Source organism: Tamandua tetradactyla, chromosome 25 (genome assembly GCF_023851605.1).
Source record: "Tamandua tetradactyla isolate mTamTet1 chromosome 25, mTamTet1.pri, whole genome shotgun sequence".
Lineage (NCBI taxonomy): Eukaryota > Metazoa > Chordata > Mammalia > Pilosa > Myrmecophagidae > Tamandua > Tamandua tetradactyla.
Window position 1 is genome coordinate 29,017,595 of NC_135351.1, and position 19,472 is coordinate 29,037,066.

General features: G+C 39.6%; 1 protein-coding gene across 2 annotated transcripts in view; it reads right to left on the minus strand.

The window, feature by feature from the left end:
• Window positions 1-12,130: 12,130 nt before the first annotated feature.
• The window catches only part of SLC17A1 (solute carrier family 17 member 1), a 42,395-nt gene continuing 35,053 nt past the window's right edge, over window positions 12,131-19,472 (minus strand). The window contains exons 12-13 of one of the 2 annotated variants that reach the window (XM_077143531.1): window positions 18,841-18,977; window positions 12,131-12,385 (exon numbers count right to left, since the gene is read on the minus strand). In XM_077143531.1, coding sequence (XP_076999646.1) covers window positions 18,843-18,977 — 135 coding nt within the window. In that variant the 3' untranslated portion in view covers window positions 12,131-12,385; window positions 18,841-18,842. Of the gene's footprint in view, window positions 12,386-15,703; window positions 15,988-18,840; window positions 18,978-19,472 lie in introns of those variants that run through there. The other variant, XM_077143530.1, reaches the window with a different exon arrangement.

The window sequence follows — 19,472 nt, forward strand, 5'->3', positions numbered from 1 at the left end:
GCTATTTATTGCAGCACCATTTGTTGGATTTTTGTTTGTTTGTTTTTGTTGATTTCTTTGTTTGTTTGTTTGAGAACTGCATGGTCTGGGAATGAACCTGGGTCTCCACATGGTAGGTGAGAATTCTACCACTGAAGCACCCTTGTACCCCCTTGAAATGAATATTAATGAACTCATAACCAGGACATGGCAGAGTCCCAAGTCAGACGCAGCTTCACGGAGCTGGGAAAGACATGACTTTAATCAAAGCATCACACAAATGAATGTGAAATGACAACAGTGGGTACCACAAATGGTACACGAGGCTATGAGAATAAATAATAAGGGCTCTGCACTGGTCTGAGGGTTGAGGGAGGGTCACTGGTACAAAATATCTATGGAGCTGGGATCTGAAGAACTATACTTAACTCTTGCAGGAGACAAATGGGGAGGACATTTTAGGAAGAGGGGACAGCATCTGCAAAGGTTCAGTGGCAGGAGGAACAATCGAGGGTGGCCAGAGTTCAGAAAGTGAAGGGAGTATGATTTGCGAGGAGGGAGTAAGAACATATGGGCATTGTAGGTCCAGGGTGCATAATTGTCTTTATCTTAAAGGCAATGGGAAGTGTTTTCATGGGAGGGGACATAATCAGGGCTCTATTTTCTCAAAAGCTGCTCTGGCAGCATTTGGGGAATAGATTGGAGTAGGTATTGTGTGGGCCAGGAGCAGGAAAAGGAATCTGGCACGGGGGAGTGAGGTGGCAGGAGATGGACAGATAATTTGAGTGTGCTTTAGGAGAGGAACTGGACAAGGCTTGGATACTAAGTGAGTGAGAGGCAGATGTCCAGAGTGCCTCTTGGGTTTGGAAATGCTCCTAGGTGGATGGAGATGCCTCGCAATCAGAAACTGTGCTAAAGTGAAGATGATAAGAAGGTGGATGGATACACAGGTCAGCAATTCACATGTGGGGTCTGGGCTCCAGTTATAAAATTTAGCAATCCTCTAGATATAGATGGAGATTACAATTCTTAGCATGGATGAGACTGCCCAGGGTGACAATAAGACACAAGGAAGGGAAGTGTGGGAAAAAGCCTTAAAGAACTGCAACATTTTATGATCAGCTAGAAGATGATTAGTTCTAAAAAATAAAAAGGAAGGAAAACCAAGTGAATGTGGTGTTATGAAAGATAAAGGAAGAGAGAATGTGTTTCAAAAAGGGGAGAATAGTGGCCAATGTCAAATTTGCAGATTAGATGAGGTGAGGAGTAAGCAGACAATGAAAAAATGATACGAGTTCTGAGAAGTCTGGCTATGAAGGGGAGGAAATGGATGGAGAGTAGTTGGAGCAGGGTGAGGGATCAAGGGAGGAATAAAAACCCTGAGCATTTTTAAAATCTGAGGGAAGGATCTAGTGGAGAGAAAGAAGTTGGATATCCAAAAGAGCAAAGCATTGCTGCAAATATCCTGAGGAGGCAGGGTGCAGGAGGAGTTTGGGGACCCAAAGCCCAGTGTGAAGGATGGTGAGAGATAGACTTAAGAAAGCACTTCAACATTTCAGAGGAACATGTAGACAGGTTTAGAACATTCTTCTCAAGTTGTCTTCTTTGCCCAGAGATAGATGAACCTAGACATTTGTTATACTTCTCCCATCTTGACAAAAATAGAAATATGACTGGTGCAATTTTATCATCCTCTCTTCCTTATTCTCAAATATCTAAGTGCAAAAACTTTGACCAATTCCAACATTTTGCTAGGTCCAGGCTTATGGTATGAAGCATCCATCATTTGCTCTATATCTATGATGTATCCTGAAAGAAGAAGCAAACAAAAAACTAAAGGCAAAATACACTGTGCATACTGGCTTAGTTTGAAACCAGACAGTTTGATATTGCTGCTATTCCCTAATAAAAATACATTTTATCTACAGGATTTACAAACTTGTACTATTGTAACCAAGAAAGTAGAATTTAAGGGATGGTTTTGATTACTGAATCATTACAGAGATATTCCTTGTTGCTTTCTGATATAATCGAGTAGACAGAGGGAAATTCCTGAAATCTCTAAATTGTAATCCATCTGCCTTGATCTCTAATAATGATTGTATGGCCCTTGTCTTCTGCCCCTGTGATTGTAAAAACCTTGTGACTAACTTTCATTGTATCTGAAAGGTTTAGGAGGCAAAAGGGTGAGAAAAAAAAGGTAGACCAGGAAATTTAAAGTGGGGGTGGGGTGGGGGTTATTTCTGCGCTCCCGGGCAGAACTCACCAAACCCAAGATGGAGGGAGATGAGTGCGCATGCGGGCTTCGGCTTTTAAGGATGGCGGTCAGGTGACTTCCAGAAGGGGCAGTTCATTACTTCCAGAAGTCATGTTGGGAGGGGCGACACAGCCTCCACAGCTCCAGTTGCAGCACCCCTTCCCCGTTCCCCCGACCTAACAGTACCCAGTTTTTCAACTTTAAAGTCTTGTAATCTCTAAAGACAGCCCCTAATGATTATTAATGAAGGGTCTTGGGTCTTCCCAGAACTAATTTGCTCCAAGTCCAAAGTTATCTTGATAACCCGATCTATCCAAAGTGGGCCCAGCTGACATGCATAGTAGCTTAGATTTTAACCCACAAGTCACCTCTACCTCATTGTAATACTAACAATCACACCCATCATCTTATTAAGGCCACCATTTTCTTACATATGTTCTCTGACTAAGCATGTAATCTATTTGCACATGCTCAGCAATTAGATCGCCTCTAATTACATCATTTGGGTTCACTGTGCTCATTATCCTAAAACTTGCCCGTCTTTTTCCTCTAATAAAACTATCAGAATTACTTCAGTTTGGAGAGATAGATTTTGGGCCACTAGGCCATATGATCTCCTGCTATGCGCCTACTAAACTCCTTCTTTGAAATTAAAATCTCTCTTTGAAACTCAGGAATTGGTCAGTTGAGTGCATCAGGCAAAAGAATCCATTGCCTTTGTCTGGTAAGACTATACCAAGTTTCCATTCTTAGTTAAGCAATGTGCTATTAAGGAAATAAAAATAAAACAACACTTTGTGATCCTGCCGAAACTACACCCTGAGGCCCTGCTTGAAAGCATCACTGATTGCTTTAAATAACAAAAGGCTGCCGTTAGTGGAAATTGGGATACTGCTTTGGTTATCAAGTACCCAGATTAACTAATCTGACATTTTATTCTCCAAACCGGAAAAAAAAAAGGAAGTGGCCAAGATGCAATCCAGGGACATAATTGAGATTACAATGAAGGTGCTCACAATCTTTCCTATGTATAGAAAAATTTTATTCTTCTTTGTGTTTGAAGCTTAATTAGTTATTATAACAAGTCATCCATACAAATAGACGTTTTTTAGGCTTCCAGTCCAAACAGCTATTGCGTTGCCCAGTGACTATCTAGTAGTGCCCTAATGTGTTTCTACACTTTCTCTAAATATAAGCATGTCTTTAGCACAGGCAATCATGATGCATTTTATCCCAGGGATGGGAAAAGGCTACAATACATACTTCACCAGCTGTTGATAGAATATTTGATACCTTTCAACAAAAAATCACTTCTGTAAATGCACACAACCATCTGTTAAAATAAAAATTTTCATGCACTTTAGGCTCTCACAGCTTTATTGAGTGATTCATGAAGCATGCAGCAATCCATTCAGAAAGTAGAAGGGATCTCAGCTGGAGGGGGGGTAGAAAGCGAAGAAATGTTCTGATTGGCAATGTTAAGTTTCTGTTTTACATTGAGGAGGGGTCTTCCAAAGTGTGGAGCAAATATACATTGGTTAGTATGGTATGCTTGTCCATTTCGATGAGCTATCGCTCCTGGACTGCATCACATGTTATTTATCCACAATCTAAAGGGTGTGTCCCATTTCTTCAGAAAGCCCCAGGGGGGCAATTGTTTTTGTCTTCTGAAAAATCCTTTCTTAGAAAGGGGGTTCCTCCTGGCAATGCGCAGTACAAGCAGCCATTTTATTATTTTCTGAACGAAGAAAGGCATATCTTGTTCTCTCCTGTATTTGGATATATTTGGCAATACCCCCACCCCACCCCAACTCTGAGACCTGTGTAAAATGACACTGCAGTGGAGGCTTTGCAGCATCCATTCCAAGATAAAACAGAGAGGATATTCCAAAGTGAGGATGTGATTGAGAACCAGTTATATGGCTCTAAAACCTTCTAGGAAGGAAGGGAAAGCCCCTGGAAAGTAAGATGGAAAGGCCTTGGGAGAAGTATAAAGTTTCTGCAGTATCCCTCCACACTGACCCTGCTGGGGAGGTGGGAGGCTGCCCCTTCCTTCCAGCTTCTCCCCTCCCCAGGGTACTGAGAGGCTGCCCCTTCCACATTCCTCTCTCCTGGGAGGGGCCTTAAGTGAAACCTGTGTCCTGGGTAGTTGGGTGGGCGCATGGCTCTGCAGTCAGCATTCCTGAGGAATCTGAGAGTGGGGGATTGTGATATCCACCAGAGGGGAGGGCAGAGAGAAAGTGGCCTTGCATAGGTTAGGGCCCGACTTGGTTAGGGCACAGAGTGCATTTGAGTTCCTCATGGCCCAGATGCAGGTTGCACAAGAGAGACACCTGGCCTCAAGGGACCACAAGGAGGGGCGATGGGAGAGTCACAGAATATTCTGTGTGGAACAGAGCTAAGGGGCCAAGGAAGATAGGCAGCTGGAAGAACCAGAGGCATTGTCAGTGCATTGTCTGCTTTGGGGACCTCCTGTGCATGACAGAAAGAGTCTGAACCCATAGGCATGTGATGAAGTAAGATACTTCTGTACCCACTTTTCCCCTTGTTCTATCCCAGGAGGGATGGGAAGTAAGAGTAACACATTCGGGATGAGAAGGGGTGGAAGAAAGAAGAAAATAATCATACACCTTCTCCCCAAAGGAGATAGCGAGTCTGCAACTTTGTCCCAGCTGGAGACACAGGGAAGGAATCTCACATTTGAATGAAAATTCATGCAGTAAATTATAGACTGCAGTTCGTATTTTCATTTATCTAAATGGGAATGTTTGTTTGCTACTGAAAGTGACCTCAGAGCCATTAATTTCCCAAGAAAGCATTTAAAAACAAATAAAGATGGGGTAGAGGGAATCCAGAGTTTTCATTCTTTCTTCTCTGAGCAGGTTTACAGGAAAAGCACACTCCCTCCCTTCACTTCCTCAGGGCAGCCCAACACTGTGCCCACTCTGCCCTTCCACTGCTTGAAAGAAAGAGCTCAAGGGTCCCTTACCCAAATGAGCTGGGGAATTAGATGCTAGCCCGGCTCAACCAGCTGTCTAGGAGGCGAAGTTCTCACACCAAGAGACAAAACCAACGTAGTAACTGACAACACCCCAGACCACCCTTTGAAACCTTAGTCAATTACCGTGCTAAAGAAAACTTTTTTCTTTCAATTTTAACAATTCTGATTGAAGTCGAACATCCTTCAGGAAACAGCAGAACTGTATAGTTTATTTCTCTTTACAGACCCAGACACAGTCATCTAAATCTACTAATTCAATAAAATCCATTGACACCAACAAAACATAGCATACACAAATTTTAAGAAGATTCAAGACCACATACTTATTTCTCTTAATTTACAAAATCCTGTTATGTCCTCATCACATAAACTAGCAAACATCCTTATGCTAGTAAACTAGATACCCTTTACGAACACTACAGCTTGCATATTCCTTACAGGATTTCTGTAGTGAAACATGACCCACACATCCCATGACAATGTACCATGAAATCAAACTCTGGGAGATGTGCCTGTATAATTATGTTTCTGCAAGTCAGCTGGCACCAACCACCAAAGCAGATGTTCATCTCTGGGAGCACGTCTTGCAGTGTCTTAGAGGAATTTAATACAAGTCAAAACTCAATCCTTCTTCTCCATCAGGCCTCTAAGTGCCCATCTGTTCTAGTGTATAAACTTTGCCCCGACCAGATGCCCATGATCCTAAACTGTACACCTTCAGTTTGGACCTCTCTATTGTGCTTCAGACTTGCATGCCTATCTATGTACCAGGTATTAATAACATGTTTCCAATTTCATGTGGACAGGTCTCCACTCTACTTCTCCTCCACAAGCCTTCCAATCTCAATAACGAATATCCTAACTCATCATCCTTGATTTTCTTTTTCCTATAAGGCTACAATCACCCCACCAGGTCTGATCAGCTCTACCTCCAGAATGCAACCTGAATCTGTCTGCTTCTCACCATCTCTTTGTCTCCATGCCAGTATGCATCACCAGCACCTATCAATGGAACTAGTGAAATAGCCTCTGTCCTGCTCTCCCTGCTTCCACTCTTCCATGGCCTCCCCCAAGTCTGTTCTCCAGAGACCAACCAGAGGGATCTTTTTAAAGCATCACTCAGGCCAGTCATTTCCCATCTTAGAAGAGGCCAGTGGATTCAATTAAAAGCAAAATTAAATTCAAACTGGGCAGGCCATGGTGGCTCAGCAGGCAGAGTTCTCGCCTGCCATGCCAGAGACCTGGGTTCGATTCTTGGTGCCTGCCCATGTGAAAAAAAAAAAATTAAATTAAAACCAATCTCTTAACCGTAATCTGCAGACCCTAAAAACCACTGTCAAACCTCATCTTTCTTCACTCACTAGACTCCAGCCACTCTGCCCACCATTTTCCCTCTTAGACCTACCAAGCTCATTCTCATCACAGGTCATTTACCTTGGTTACTTTTTAAGCCTAGAACTCTTTCTCTGGATTTCCGTATAACCCTTGTCATGGTCAGGTTCATGTATCAACTTGGCTGTGTGGTGGTACCTTTTTGTCTGGTTGGGCAAGTGTTGGCCTGTCTGTTTCTATGAGGACATTTCATAGAATTAAATCATGATCACATTGGCTGCATCCATAGCTGATTCCATTTGTAATCAGCCAAGGGGAGTGTCTTCTTTAATGAGTGATGCTTAATCTAATTACTGAAAGCCCTTTAAAGGAGGATTCAGAACAGACAGGCTCTCTTCCTGCTTCGGCTGGTGAGCCTCTCCTGTGACGTTCATCCAGGCTCTCCATTGGAATCATCAATTTCACAGCCTGCCCTACAGATTTTGGACTCTATATTCCATGGTTATGTGAGACACTTTTATAAATTTTACATTTACGGATATTTCCTGTTGATTCTGTTTCTCTAGAGAACCCTAACTAACACAACCCTCCTCATCACTGAAGTCTCAACACAATATTGTCTCCTCCGAGGGGCTTTTCCTGACCCTCTGGCTAAAGCAGTTTCCCTGCATAAGCTCTATCATGTTACCCTATTTTAAGTACTTCTGAGTATGTCACTCTTGGAATTATCTATTATATATATAATCATCTGTGTCCCTCCATTAAAATGTACAGCTCTTTTAGGGACAAAAGTTCTCTTAGTGTTGCTTACTGCTGTATCCCAGCACCTATAAAAGTGCTTTAAAAATACCTATTTAGGGCGGCCCACAGTGCCTCAGCAGGCAGAGCTCTCGCCTGCTGTGCCGGAGACCTGGGTCCGATTTCTGATGCCTGCCCATGCCAAAAAAAGGGGCGGGGGGGGCGGGGGGAGAATACCTATCTACTATCTGATTGAATATTAGAAAGCAGAGGTTTTTAATCTGGGGTCTGTTAATTTATATCATGGGAAAATACATATTATATTATGGGGAAAAATTACATCTTTATTTCTCTATGTTTAACTGAAATTTAACATTTCTTTCCATTATGAATGCAGGCAAAAAACTACAGGAGTATTAACAGTAGCGGTGACTTTGACACTAATAAAAATCACAGATATTTTCTCATGACATTATCGTTATTACTAATATCTCAAAATATACTGTTTTGCTCATTACTATTTTGAAATTATGGTGTAGTAGACCAATTGTTAGTTCTCATTGTTTATGCATTAATAAAGAAGCTAAATATCATGTTTGTTTTTTTAATATTCTAAACTTAAACAAAATTGGTTCCCTTTCGACATGCTTGGTCTCCTTTAGAAGCCTATGCATTATTTTCTGAGTATTAGGGTCTATAACACAAAGAGGTTGAGCAGCTCTGATATAAAGGAGCTTCCACCAGGGGAATGCATATCCCTTGACAAAACTATTGTCTCTGGAGTCTGCTAAAATAATTCAAAGAAGCAAGAGTTAAGACAATCGCAAGAAACAAGGGGCTGTTTCATAACAAAAACGACAAAAAATATCTGCAAGATTAAAAACAATGAAATCAACTGAAAAAGAGACTTGGAAAACCAACTGAGCCCTGCCTACTAGACTCCGGCACTCAGTGCATGCTAAGGGAAACAGGGGAAGGAAACCCTCGGACGGTGTTCTTGCGGTCCAGCAGGCTGAAGCCGGAAACGGGAACGTCCAGAGCCCCCTGGGAACCCGGGACCCTGTGGGATCCTGAGACCCGAGGGATCGTGACGCCCCAGGCACATCAGCGGTCCCCACTGAGCTGCGGGAGAAACACGTGACCCTCACTCAGCCCTTTCTTCTTTTCTCCTAACTTCGCAAATCAAAATGGACGTTTTAAGGCAAACTAACTTTGCAACAAGGTATCGGTTTCAAAGCAACGAAAAATACATGATAATTTCTCAAACAAAAGGCCTGAGCACTGAGACAGGCTGATGCCCCTGAAGATGCTGGCTGTTGAGCAGACAACCATCCCCATGCAACAAAACAAGAAAGAAAGGCCAACGCAAACACCTCTTGCTGCCCGTGCCTGGAGCACCCTGTGCTCCCCCATGTCCTACCCTGAAGTCTAAAAGTCAGAGTTAGAGCTTCTAGCCCCAGCCTTCCGGCTCCAGCCTGATGGGAAGATCCAAACTGTTCAAGGAAACCAAGAGGAAATTGCAGTAATTCTACCAGCACCATGTGTGGGCAAATAGAGGCTCAGGTAGAATTGACCCTAGCCAATTCCATGTTTTGGAAGGAAAGAGTTAACTTGCAAATGAAAACATTTTCCAATAAGATCTATTCAGAAAGTGAAAATGTTATCAAAATTTAAACATTCTATAAAGCTTCCAAATTTACTAGAGGCAACAGGGGTCCGTGAGGAGGGATGGCGGGAGTACAACAAAGTTAAGGAAGAATGTTTAAGGGAAAAGAAAATAAAAGGACACAAAATCAAACATATTCATAATGACAATAAATGCAATTAGATTCAACTCATCTACTCAAAGGAGACACTTCTGAGAGTGAGGGAAATATGAAGACCCAACTACATGTGTGCTCGTTGCAAGAAACACAGTCAATGAAGTGACTCAGAAAGGGGGAATTTAATGGTTATGCAAAAGCATTCCAGGGAATCTGAAATGAGCAACAACAAAAGAGAAATTTAGAGTTTGCCATGTCAATATTAGAAAGTGAACTAAAACTCATACAATGGAAAAGACTATTAAAATCAGAAGTAAATTACCCATCAAGATTTGCCAGTTAAAATCTTCTAAACTGGGTGGGCCACGGTGGCTCAGCAGGCGGACTTCTCGCCTGCCATGCCGGAAACCCGGGTTTGTTTCCCAGTGCCTGCCCATGTGAAAAAAAAAATCTTCTAAATAATAATATAATACTAAAATATTCAACACTAAGTGTTTGGATGTAAAAGGGAAAAAATAGAAATAATAGTAAAGGAAAACTTAAAAATAAAATAACTTTCAGTATTTGGGATAGGCCAAATATATAAAAACAAATCAGATCTATATAGTCTGAATAAAGTAGCTAATGCGTCTTCCCCACAAAGCTATGTCAAAGTCTGTACCTTATAAATAGGGGTAAACCTGAAAAAACCCTATGGGATATTTCCTAGCACTGTCATCTGATTATTCATAAAAACAACCTCAGTATTTTCTATATTAAAATATTTAGATGAGCCTCTATTCTTTGTTACTACTGTTTATATTTCATTGTTTGAACTTAATGTAATTCACTTAAAATTTATTGACTAAGACTACATTTAATTCCTGTTTAATTCTACATACAGATTTTTGCCATTCTAATCTTTGGGATTCTAATTTTGAGTATGCCTGCAGGTTGGAGGATTTTTTTTTGAGTGTTTCGTTAGGGAAATTCTTAGTAGTGGCAATACCAAGTCAATTAAAATTTTTATTGCTAGCAACAAATTTCCCTCCAAGCATCACTTGGATGATTTCTTCCCATAGATTTGCTAACTAACTGTTGGTATTTAATGTGAAAAAGCTATTTCTATATTAATGTGTTAATCAAGAAACTTACTGCATCCATTTATTGTTTCTATAAACAAACTTGGATTTTCTAAGTAATCAGTAACATCATCCACTTGTAATAAGTAGTTTTTCTTTTCTTTTTTAATATATGTACTTCATTTTCTGCTTCCCTAACTCCATCCTCTTAAGCAAAAACTTCGCTGCTAATGACACAGATAAAGTTGCAATCTGTATATCATTTGTATTCATAAACCCTACCTTCTCTCCGTTACTATGGATAAACTATTTTATTTTTTTGCTATATACTTTTTTAAACATTTTATTAACATATATACAAAAAAGCAATACATTTCCAAGTACATTTTAATAAGCAGTTACAGAACAGATTTTAAAGTCTAGTATGGGTTAACAGTTCCATGAATTTTCTTTATCTTCTAGCTGCTCCAAGATACTGAACACCAAAAGAAATATCAGTATAATGATTCAGCAGTCATTCTCATTTGTCAAATCTATCTTCTCTATTACATTCCTCCCTCTCTCTCTCTCTCTCTCTTTTTTTTTTTTTTGTGTGTGAAAAATAACATGTACAAAAAAAGCAATAAATTTTAGGTTACATTACAACAATTAGTTGTAGAATAGACTTCAGATTTTGGTATGGTTTACAATTACACAATTTTATGTTTTTACTTCTAGCTGCTCTAAGTTACTGGAGCCAAAAAGAAATACCAATATAATGATTTAGCACTCAAACTCGTTTGTTAAACCCTACCTTCTCTGTATACTCCACCATCATCTTTGATCTTTCGCCCACTCTTTTAGGGTGTTTGGGCTATGCCCTTTCTAACTTTTTCATGTTGGAAGGGACTGTCGATAATATGAGATAAGGGGATGGCACTAGTTGATGTTGTGGGAAGGCTTACCCCTCTGCATTCCAGGACCCATTTGGAGACTGCAGGTGTCTGGAAAGTTGCCCTAGTGCATGGAACCCCCAAAGAATCTTATATAATGCCTTAGGTATTCTTTAGGATTGGCAGGACTGGTCTTGGTTGGGGGTTGGCAAGCCATGATAGGCAGCAATGTCCAAGTGAAACTTGCATAAAAGTGACTGCCAGAGTAGCCTCTCGACTCTATTTGAACTCTCTCAGCCTCTGACACCTTATGTATTATACTTCTTTTCCTCCTTTTGGTCACAATGGCATTATTGATCCCATGGTGCCAGGGTCAGGCTCATCCCTGGGAGTCACCTCCCACACCTCTAGGGAGACACTCATCCCTGGATGTCACATCCCATGAGGTGGGGTCGGCAATGGTTTCACTTGCAGAGTTGGGCCTAGAGAGAGAAAGAGGCCACATCTGAGCAACAAAAGAAGTCCTCTGGTAGTAATTCTTAGGTATACCCTACCTTCTCTCTGTTACTGTGGATGAACTATTTTCTTTCCAAGGCTACCACCTGCACTGGTGCAAATTTCATCTACTCTGGATGACTCAAAAATTTCAATATTGAGCTTGTGCCTTCTCTCCTGCACTATGAAACTTCACTACTGGATCATCCCATCAACAGAGAAATATACTATTGCAATTGTCTTCTGAAACAAGTGAACATAAAAGAAACTCCCTAATTTCACATCCCCCTAAAGCTATCTTGCCATTTCTCTGCTCTCTTTATAGGGCTGTCTATACTTGCTGTCTCCATTTCCTCAGCTCACATTCTCTCTCACACTCTTTTTTTAGTAGTAAAAACAGGATTTATTTGACACATTCTGAACATGCCAGTTATTGCCACCTCTTCTTCCAAATCATATTGGGTTCTTTTCTAGCAAGTTTTCCCATACCAGTCAGCTGTGTGTTATGTTCTAGAGGAGGCCAATAAATGACACCCTCTCTTCTCTCTTGAGTTTAGAATCAATTCAAAGGTAGGCATTAGAGTCACACATTCTTTTTTTTTCTTTAAATTTACCATAAAATAAAACACAGGTACAGAAAACTGCACACACAAAATGTATAGATAAAAGAATTATCATAAGGTAAACGCTCTTTTAATCACCACTACCCTGGTTAGGAAAAATGGACTATTGCCAACACCTTAGAAGTTCGTCGTGTGGTCCCTGCTGTTCTTGTCAGATATCACAGTCTTCAACAGTTAAGTCTGCCTGATCCATGTTAAGCAGAGAAGCAAGTCTCTTCGTCTTGGTGAGAAGGTGAATTTTATTACAGGTGCACACGTAGGGAACTGGAGGAAAAATTTTACAAGATCAGTTTGAAGTGAGAAAGGCGATTTTGGCTTTTATAGTCCAAACAGACAAAGGCATGGCTAGGGGCCAGAAGGAAGCAGGAAAATAAAGACGAAAAAAAAAATCAGCTAAGTAAAAGTCACAGGATTCATTAAAATTAAGTCTTCATTTTGTTTGGTCAGCATATCTTGTTATTTGATCATTCCTCTTCTCCATTCAAGCTTTGATCTTGTCCTTCGAGGAGAAAGGTGCTGATTTATTAGCTCATATGGTGTTCCTGCCTCATTCCATCCTGCCTCAGGAAGTTATCTTATCCTTGAAAAGAGAGCTGGAGGGTCTCATTAATCTGACTAGGAACAGAAAATAGACTGTTGATATTTGATCAACAGCAAGCTGTTCTAACATGAGGGGTGTGTGTGTGTGTGTGTGTGTGTGTGTGTGTGTGTGTGTGTGTGTGTGCGTTTTTGGCTTAAACTGAATCAAGACTGCTTGGTTGAATTGTTAATCATCTTCTAGACACTAAAGACTATACTAAGTATTTTCTAGCTAAAGGAGTATATTGGGCATTTTTCCAACTATTCAGCTATCAAGTTCCCCATTATGTTACTTATTCTTTTTCTTAAGAAATGGCATCATGTGAGCATTTCTCATAAAGGGAAAGTGGGCAAAGAGCTTATCTTCTGCAACTGCTTTCTGCTAACTAAGAGTGAAGGAAATTTATACTAATCTGGAAGATGTTCTGGACATACCCACAGATGCAATATAGGCAACAGTCAGACAAACATATGGCAAGCAATATAAAAACTGTGCTAATAAGGGCTATTCTCCATTTCATAGGTAAGTTCATTAACCACTCAGAAAATGAGTTCAATTATTATAACCTTTAACATGATCAATATCATCTTGCATATAGTCTAATATCAAAAATATATTGTTATATTCATCTAGTGTGCAACATTTAGTGCCAGTGAGATCACAGTTTCCTCCTTGAACTGCAGTCAGCAGATCTAAAGCCATTCTTTTTTTAAAATATATTTTTATAAGAAATTTTCACACACATACATTCCATACATGGCGTACAATCAGTGCTCACAATATAATCACTTAGTTGTGTATTCATCACCATGATCATTTTTTAGAACATTTGCAGCCAAAAAAAGAAATAAGAAAAAAACTCATACATACCATACACCTTACCCCTTCCTCTCACTGACCACTAGTACTTCCATCTACCCATTTATTTTACCCTTTGTACCCCCCTATTATTTATTTTTTATCCATATGTCTTTTTTACTCATCTGTCTATACCCTGGATAAAAGGAGCATCAGACACAAGGTTTTCACAATCACACAGTCACATTGTAAAAGTCATATATTTATACAATTATCTTCAAAAATCAAGGCTACTGGAATACAGCTCAATAGATTCAGATATTTCCCTCTAGCTGCTCCAAAACACCATAAACTAAAAAGGGATATCTGTATAATGCATAAGAATAACCTCTAGGATAACCTTTCTACTCTGTTTGAAATCTGTCAGCTGCTGAAACTTTATTTTGTCTTATTTCTCTCTTCTTCTTTTGGTGAAAAAGACTTTCTCAACACCGTGATGCCAGGTCCCGGCTCATTCCGGGAGTTCTGGAACCCACATTGCCAGGGAGATGTATACCTCTGGGAGTCATATACCATATAGGGGGAGGGCAGTGAGTTCACATGCCAAGTTGGTTTACAGAGAAATGTCACATCTGAGCAACAAAAGAGGTTCTCTGCGGGTGAATCTTAGGTCAAATTTTAAGTAGGCTCAGCCTATCCTCTGCAGGAGTAAGTTTCATAAAGGCAAACCCCAAGATCTAGGGCTCAGACTATTGATTTGTTTATCCCCAATTGCTTGCAAGAATATCAGAAATTCTCCAAATGGGGAGTCGAATATTTCTTCTTTTCTCCCCAGTCCCCACAGGGATTTTGTAAATTCTTTTTATTCACTGCCCAAATAACTCTGGGATTTATCAGGGCATCACTATTAACCTGGACAAACCGCCAAAATCTCACACCCTATTCAAGATTCCATGCACTTATGGTGTTCTACTAAACTGACAATACAAGTTGAATTAGGAAATGCACCACCCAAAATATAAATTTTGTACCCAATAACCTCACAGAGAAGTTGAAGTTTTAAAATATGAACGACATCATTCTTTACCTTGTGTTCTGATATACCCCATTCCTATCCAGATCAGCTTCATTCATATCTCTGTTATAAGTCTCATCACTTTTTAAACTTTTCAGACAGTTTCTGCATCGGGCACTGCTGACTTTCATAGAAACCATTCTAAAGTTGAAGGACAACTTTTCTCATCTAAGCTATTTCTTTATTTAACAGACTGAAACTTTGCTTGGTCTTTTGCATAAACTGAGCTGTCACCTCAGCTAGGGTAGTAATTTTCAAGAGGGCATCTAACGCACCCCTCCTGAGAGGAAGATAACTAGAGGCCATAGGCTCTCCTTGTCTTGCTTGAGTAAAAGGCTTTCTTATGCAAATTTAAATGAGTTTCTAAGGCTTTCACTTTTCTCTGTGCTTCAGGTAGACATCTAAGTATTTCCCAGGCAAAAAGGAAAATCAGTTAGTGCATCTCCCTAACCAATAATAAGGTAAATGTAGCCAGAAGTGTGATCAGCAGAGTCACCTGGCTCCAGCTGGAGGCAACAGGCTGGTAATTCTTTTCCTTTAGAGGCTAGCTATGCAATTAGATCTTGTGGTTTTAATGGTTTTATATCGGGCCATTCATCTTTCTAAGGGGAGATGATTTTATCACACTTAAAATGGGGTATATCTCCTACAACACTAGGTTGGGCAGAGGTGTTTTGTTGTTCTATGCAAATGGGGACATTTCCATGTAGAGCCCCATTTTCTGCTATTGGCCACACTTTTCCATCCCAAGTTGAGGTATGGGTGGATGGATGGGGAGTGATAAGAAATAGTCTTCTAATTTAGACAGTTTTCTAAGTTGCCGTGAAGTTAAAGCAAGGACTTTCCCAAGGGCTTATGCTAGGGCCCGAGCTGGGTTTTGGAAGGTCCCCCCACGTAAAGAAGAGTGGAATTGTAGGATAAATTAGGATTAACCAATGAGACCAATTTTGTGGTGAGAAAGGTAAAACGGCCCAGGGCAAGCTCATGCTTCCAGCGGTAGGCAAATATATACAAACCCAACAGTCATTCTTCTGATGAACAGCTGTTACTGTTATTCCATTTTTGGAAGATATTACCTGGCACAAGATAGGACAGGAAAAAAAGGCAAAATGTATACAACTTAATCCTAATCATTTTATTATAATAAAATAATCTATTTTAGGGAATTTACAGAAGAGTAATTTTAAATCAGCAGTGGGGGGTACATGAATAGGAAGCATCTTCTTTCACTTCTCTCTCTTCTGGGACTGGCTTCACTCTCAAATAATGAATACAAGGTTTAATACAAGAGTGAGTGATTAGCAACACAATATAAAGTCCCTCCCTCTTAGGGGTAAGCTGATCTTTGGGTGTTTATTTTTCCTTGTTTCCAGTAACATCAGTCTCCGGGTGTGTAAGAGTGTAAGGTTGTATCTGTAGGGAAAGAAAGTCTATTTTCACCAAACTCAGAAATCATTTTTATAGTACTCCTTAGGGAGATGACCGTAACTCTCCACAATTTAAAATACAGGACCTGCTGAGACCTATTCTCAGATATACTCTCAGTTGAATTTTTGAGGAAGGACCTCTTATAGATAATTTCAAAAGGACTCAATATCTAGGGGTAACCCAGATTCTAAGGAGGGCAATACCTTGTCCCACATGAAGCTCATTTCTTGACATATCTTAGCAATAGTCTAGTTTTCAAAATTTGATTCATTTTTTCAGTCTTCCCAGTTGACTGAGACCTCCAAGATACATGTAATTTCCAATTTATCTCAAGTGCCTGTGGAAATTCTTGAGTTATTCTTGAAACGAAGGCATTGTCAGTATTGCTCTGAACAGTGAATGGCACTCCAAATCTAGGCATTATTTCTTTAAACAATACTTTTGTGACTTCCATTGCTCTTTCAGAGTGGACTGGGAAGGCATCTACTCACTCTGAAAATGTTTCATCTATCACTAGCAGATGGTGGAAATTTCTAGCTGCTTGGGGCATCACATAGAGTCTATTTGCCAATCTTCTTCAGGTGAAAACCCATGAGCCTGCACCCCTACTGTGTTTGGAGATGCTGGGCTCCAAGCATCTCCAAACACCTGAGTCTCTGTTCTCCACATGTCTGCATCTGTGTTACCTCTGCTGTGAAGTTTCTGTTGGCTCTGAGGCTTCTGTCGTTTCTGTCAGCTTTGAAGTTTCTCTCCAAAATGCTTCCTCTTTTAAAGGATTCCAGTAAACTAATCAAGACCCACCCAGAATGGGTGGAGTCACATCTCCATATAATCAAAAGATCACACCCACAATTAGTTGTGTCATATCTCCGTGGAGATAATCTAATCAAAAGCTTGGATCAGGATTAAAAGAAACAATTGCTCCCATAAGATTGGATCAGGATTAAAACATGGCTTTTCTGGGGTGCATGATGCTTTCAAACCGGCACATTGCTTCTTTGTCTTAGAGGCTGAGTTTTGTGCCTAATAGGCAGGAGGGCTCTCTGACTTTGGGAGAGCAAGTATCCTAAATACTTTACACAGGGCTTAGCAATCAAAGTTTTTTTCTGAGATACTTTATATTTCTCCAGCACTTAGAAAGTTCAGAGTTTTAATAGTATTTACATCTGAATCTTCCCCAGTCCTGCTGGCTATTAAAATATCATCTACATATTGCAAAAGAACACTTTGATGTAGTTGCAAATCATGCAAATCTTTTGCTAAGAATTCTCCAAAAGTGTGGAAGAATTCTTAAATCTTTCCTGCCTCAGGAAGTTATCTTATCCCTGAAAGGAAAGCTGGAAGGTCTTTAATTTAATGAGGAACAGAAAGTAAACTGTTGATAATTGATCAACAGCAAGCTATTCTAACAAGGTTTTTTTTTTAGGCTTAAAATGAATCAAGGCTGTTTGAGTGAACTGTTAAACATCATCCATCATCCATATATATATATATTTTTTTATATGGGCCAGACCGGGAATCAAACCCAGGCCTCCAGCATGGCAGGCAAGAACTCTGCCTGCTGAGCCACCATCACACCGTTCTGTTAAACATCTTTTAACTACTAAAAACTATACTAAGCATTTTCCCAACTATTCAGCTATCAATACTAATCATCACCCCTTCCTCTCCTTAAAACTGACAACTATCCTGACATTTATAGTTGTCTTTTCTTTATACGTTTATAGACATCTCACCCATATGTATATTACTAAAGGATTTAGGATGGGCAATTTAAGTCCTTTTTAATCTACTGGCTTCCCTGCATTCCTTTTTCTTTTCCATATAATTTATCTTTTTGAGAATCTGAGTCTTTTAAATGTGTAAAACCTCCTACAGTTTGAATTTTGGGATGATATTCTTATATATGTATGTATGTATGTACATACATATGTATGCAGTTCAACACATTCTCTGATGTATTTCACATAAAACAAAAACTGTGTGCAGATGGTTGATTGGATTAGGTTTGGTTTTCTTGGTGGAGGTGTGTTTGTTCATTAGATGTACATAATGTCTCTATGCCTCTCTTTTTGTGATGTTAATAGATGCCTGGATCCCTTAGTTCATTGGAGGTTGCAAAATGAGGATATCTTATTCCACCCGTTCTTATTCAAATATTAGCTGAAATTTTTCTACATAGAGACACTCTGTTTACTATATTTATATAAGAAAGACTAAATATCAGATTTTCTTGAATCCATTTTAATGGACCATTCTCTCTGTCATTCATCTGGATTGACTGTCATTCAATTCAAAATGTTTTTTTTTTTCATGATCACTTTTAAGGTACCCATCGCCAAACCCATCAGTAAATTTTGGTCCTATGTAATTTTTCCACCTGATTGCATTGGACACAGGTAAACACTGCCACTCTTTCAGAATCCCTTTTTTCACCTGACTTGTCCCATTCTCCACATTCTCCCATTATTCTTCCTGACTCATTGGAAGGCTCTTCTCAGGCTCTCATGCTCTCATGAAAACTATCTTTCTTTTCCTTATCTTAAATGTTAGAGAACCCAAGACTCCCAGATCTATACCTCCATTCCTAGCATCCCCTCCCAGAATTACAGATCAGTACATGCTCTGATGTACTGGACTTTAAGCCATCGCCATTAGGATGTCAAATGGTTTCAGACTTAACATTGTTCCCTCTTTTCCCCATTTTGTGCCCCTTCATTCTTCAGTTAGCAACACCACAGTTTGCTCAAGGGGTGATCCTCAACTACTTTTTCTGCTGTACTCCCATCAGCACTGTGAACTCTGTCATCAACAACTGTCCAGCTGGTCACTTCTCACCTTTAGAGGTGTGTTTGTTGTCTGTCTTTAGCCCAGTCCTGGATTTCTGCTTTAGCAAATATAAGGTAGAAAATGGTGTTTACCACACTAATGGCTGACATCAGAAAAAAAGTTTTATACCAGGAAGACTCTGGATCCTGCAAATAATTAAAATGATAGGTCATGTTTCGGTAAAGTTTAAAATATAACATTAAAAATAATAGAGACTCAGCAAATGGCACTTAAAAACATGGAAAAACTTATCAAAACAAGGTCATAATTCCATTCTACAAAGAGGATCACAGTATCTTTCTACAGTTTGATCCTATCTCTTTCTATCCTTTTATCTATGTCTACACATAACTTTTAAATATATAAAAATGGCATTGTGATGTACTTAGTGCAAATGTCAAGAACGAATGTGTTTTCATCTAAAAATACATCATGAGAATGTTTGCATACCAATAAATATTCAACTGTTACTGACTGATTAGTAATCTAGAGATTAGAACATAAAATTTATAAAAGTCATCCCTTATTTCTTTAAATTTGTTACTTTCCATATTTTGCTACTATAAATAATAAACATCTTGGTACTTAATTATATGCACATCAATTCTTTAATAAAATTTTATCAAATATTTTTCCCTCTG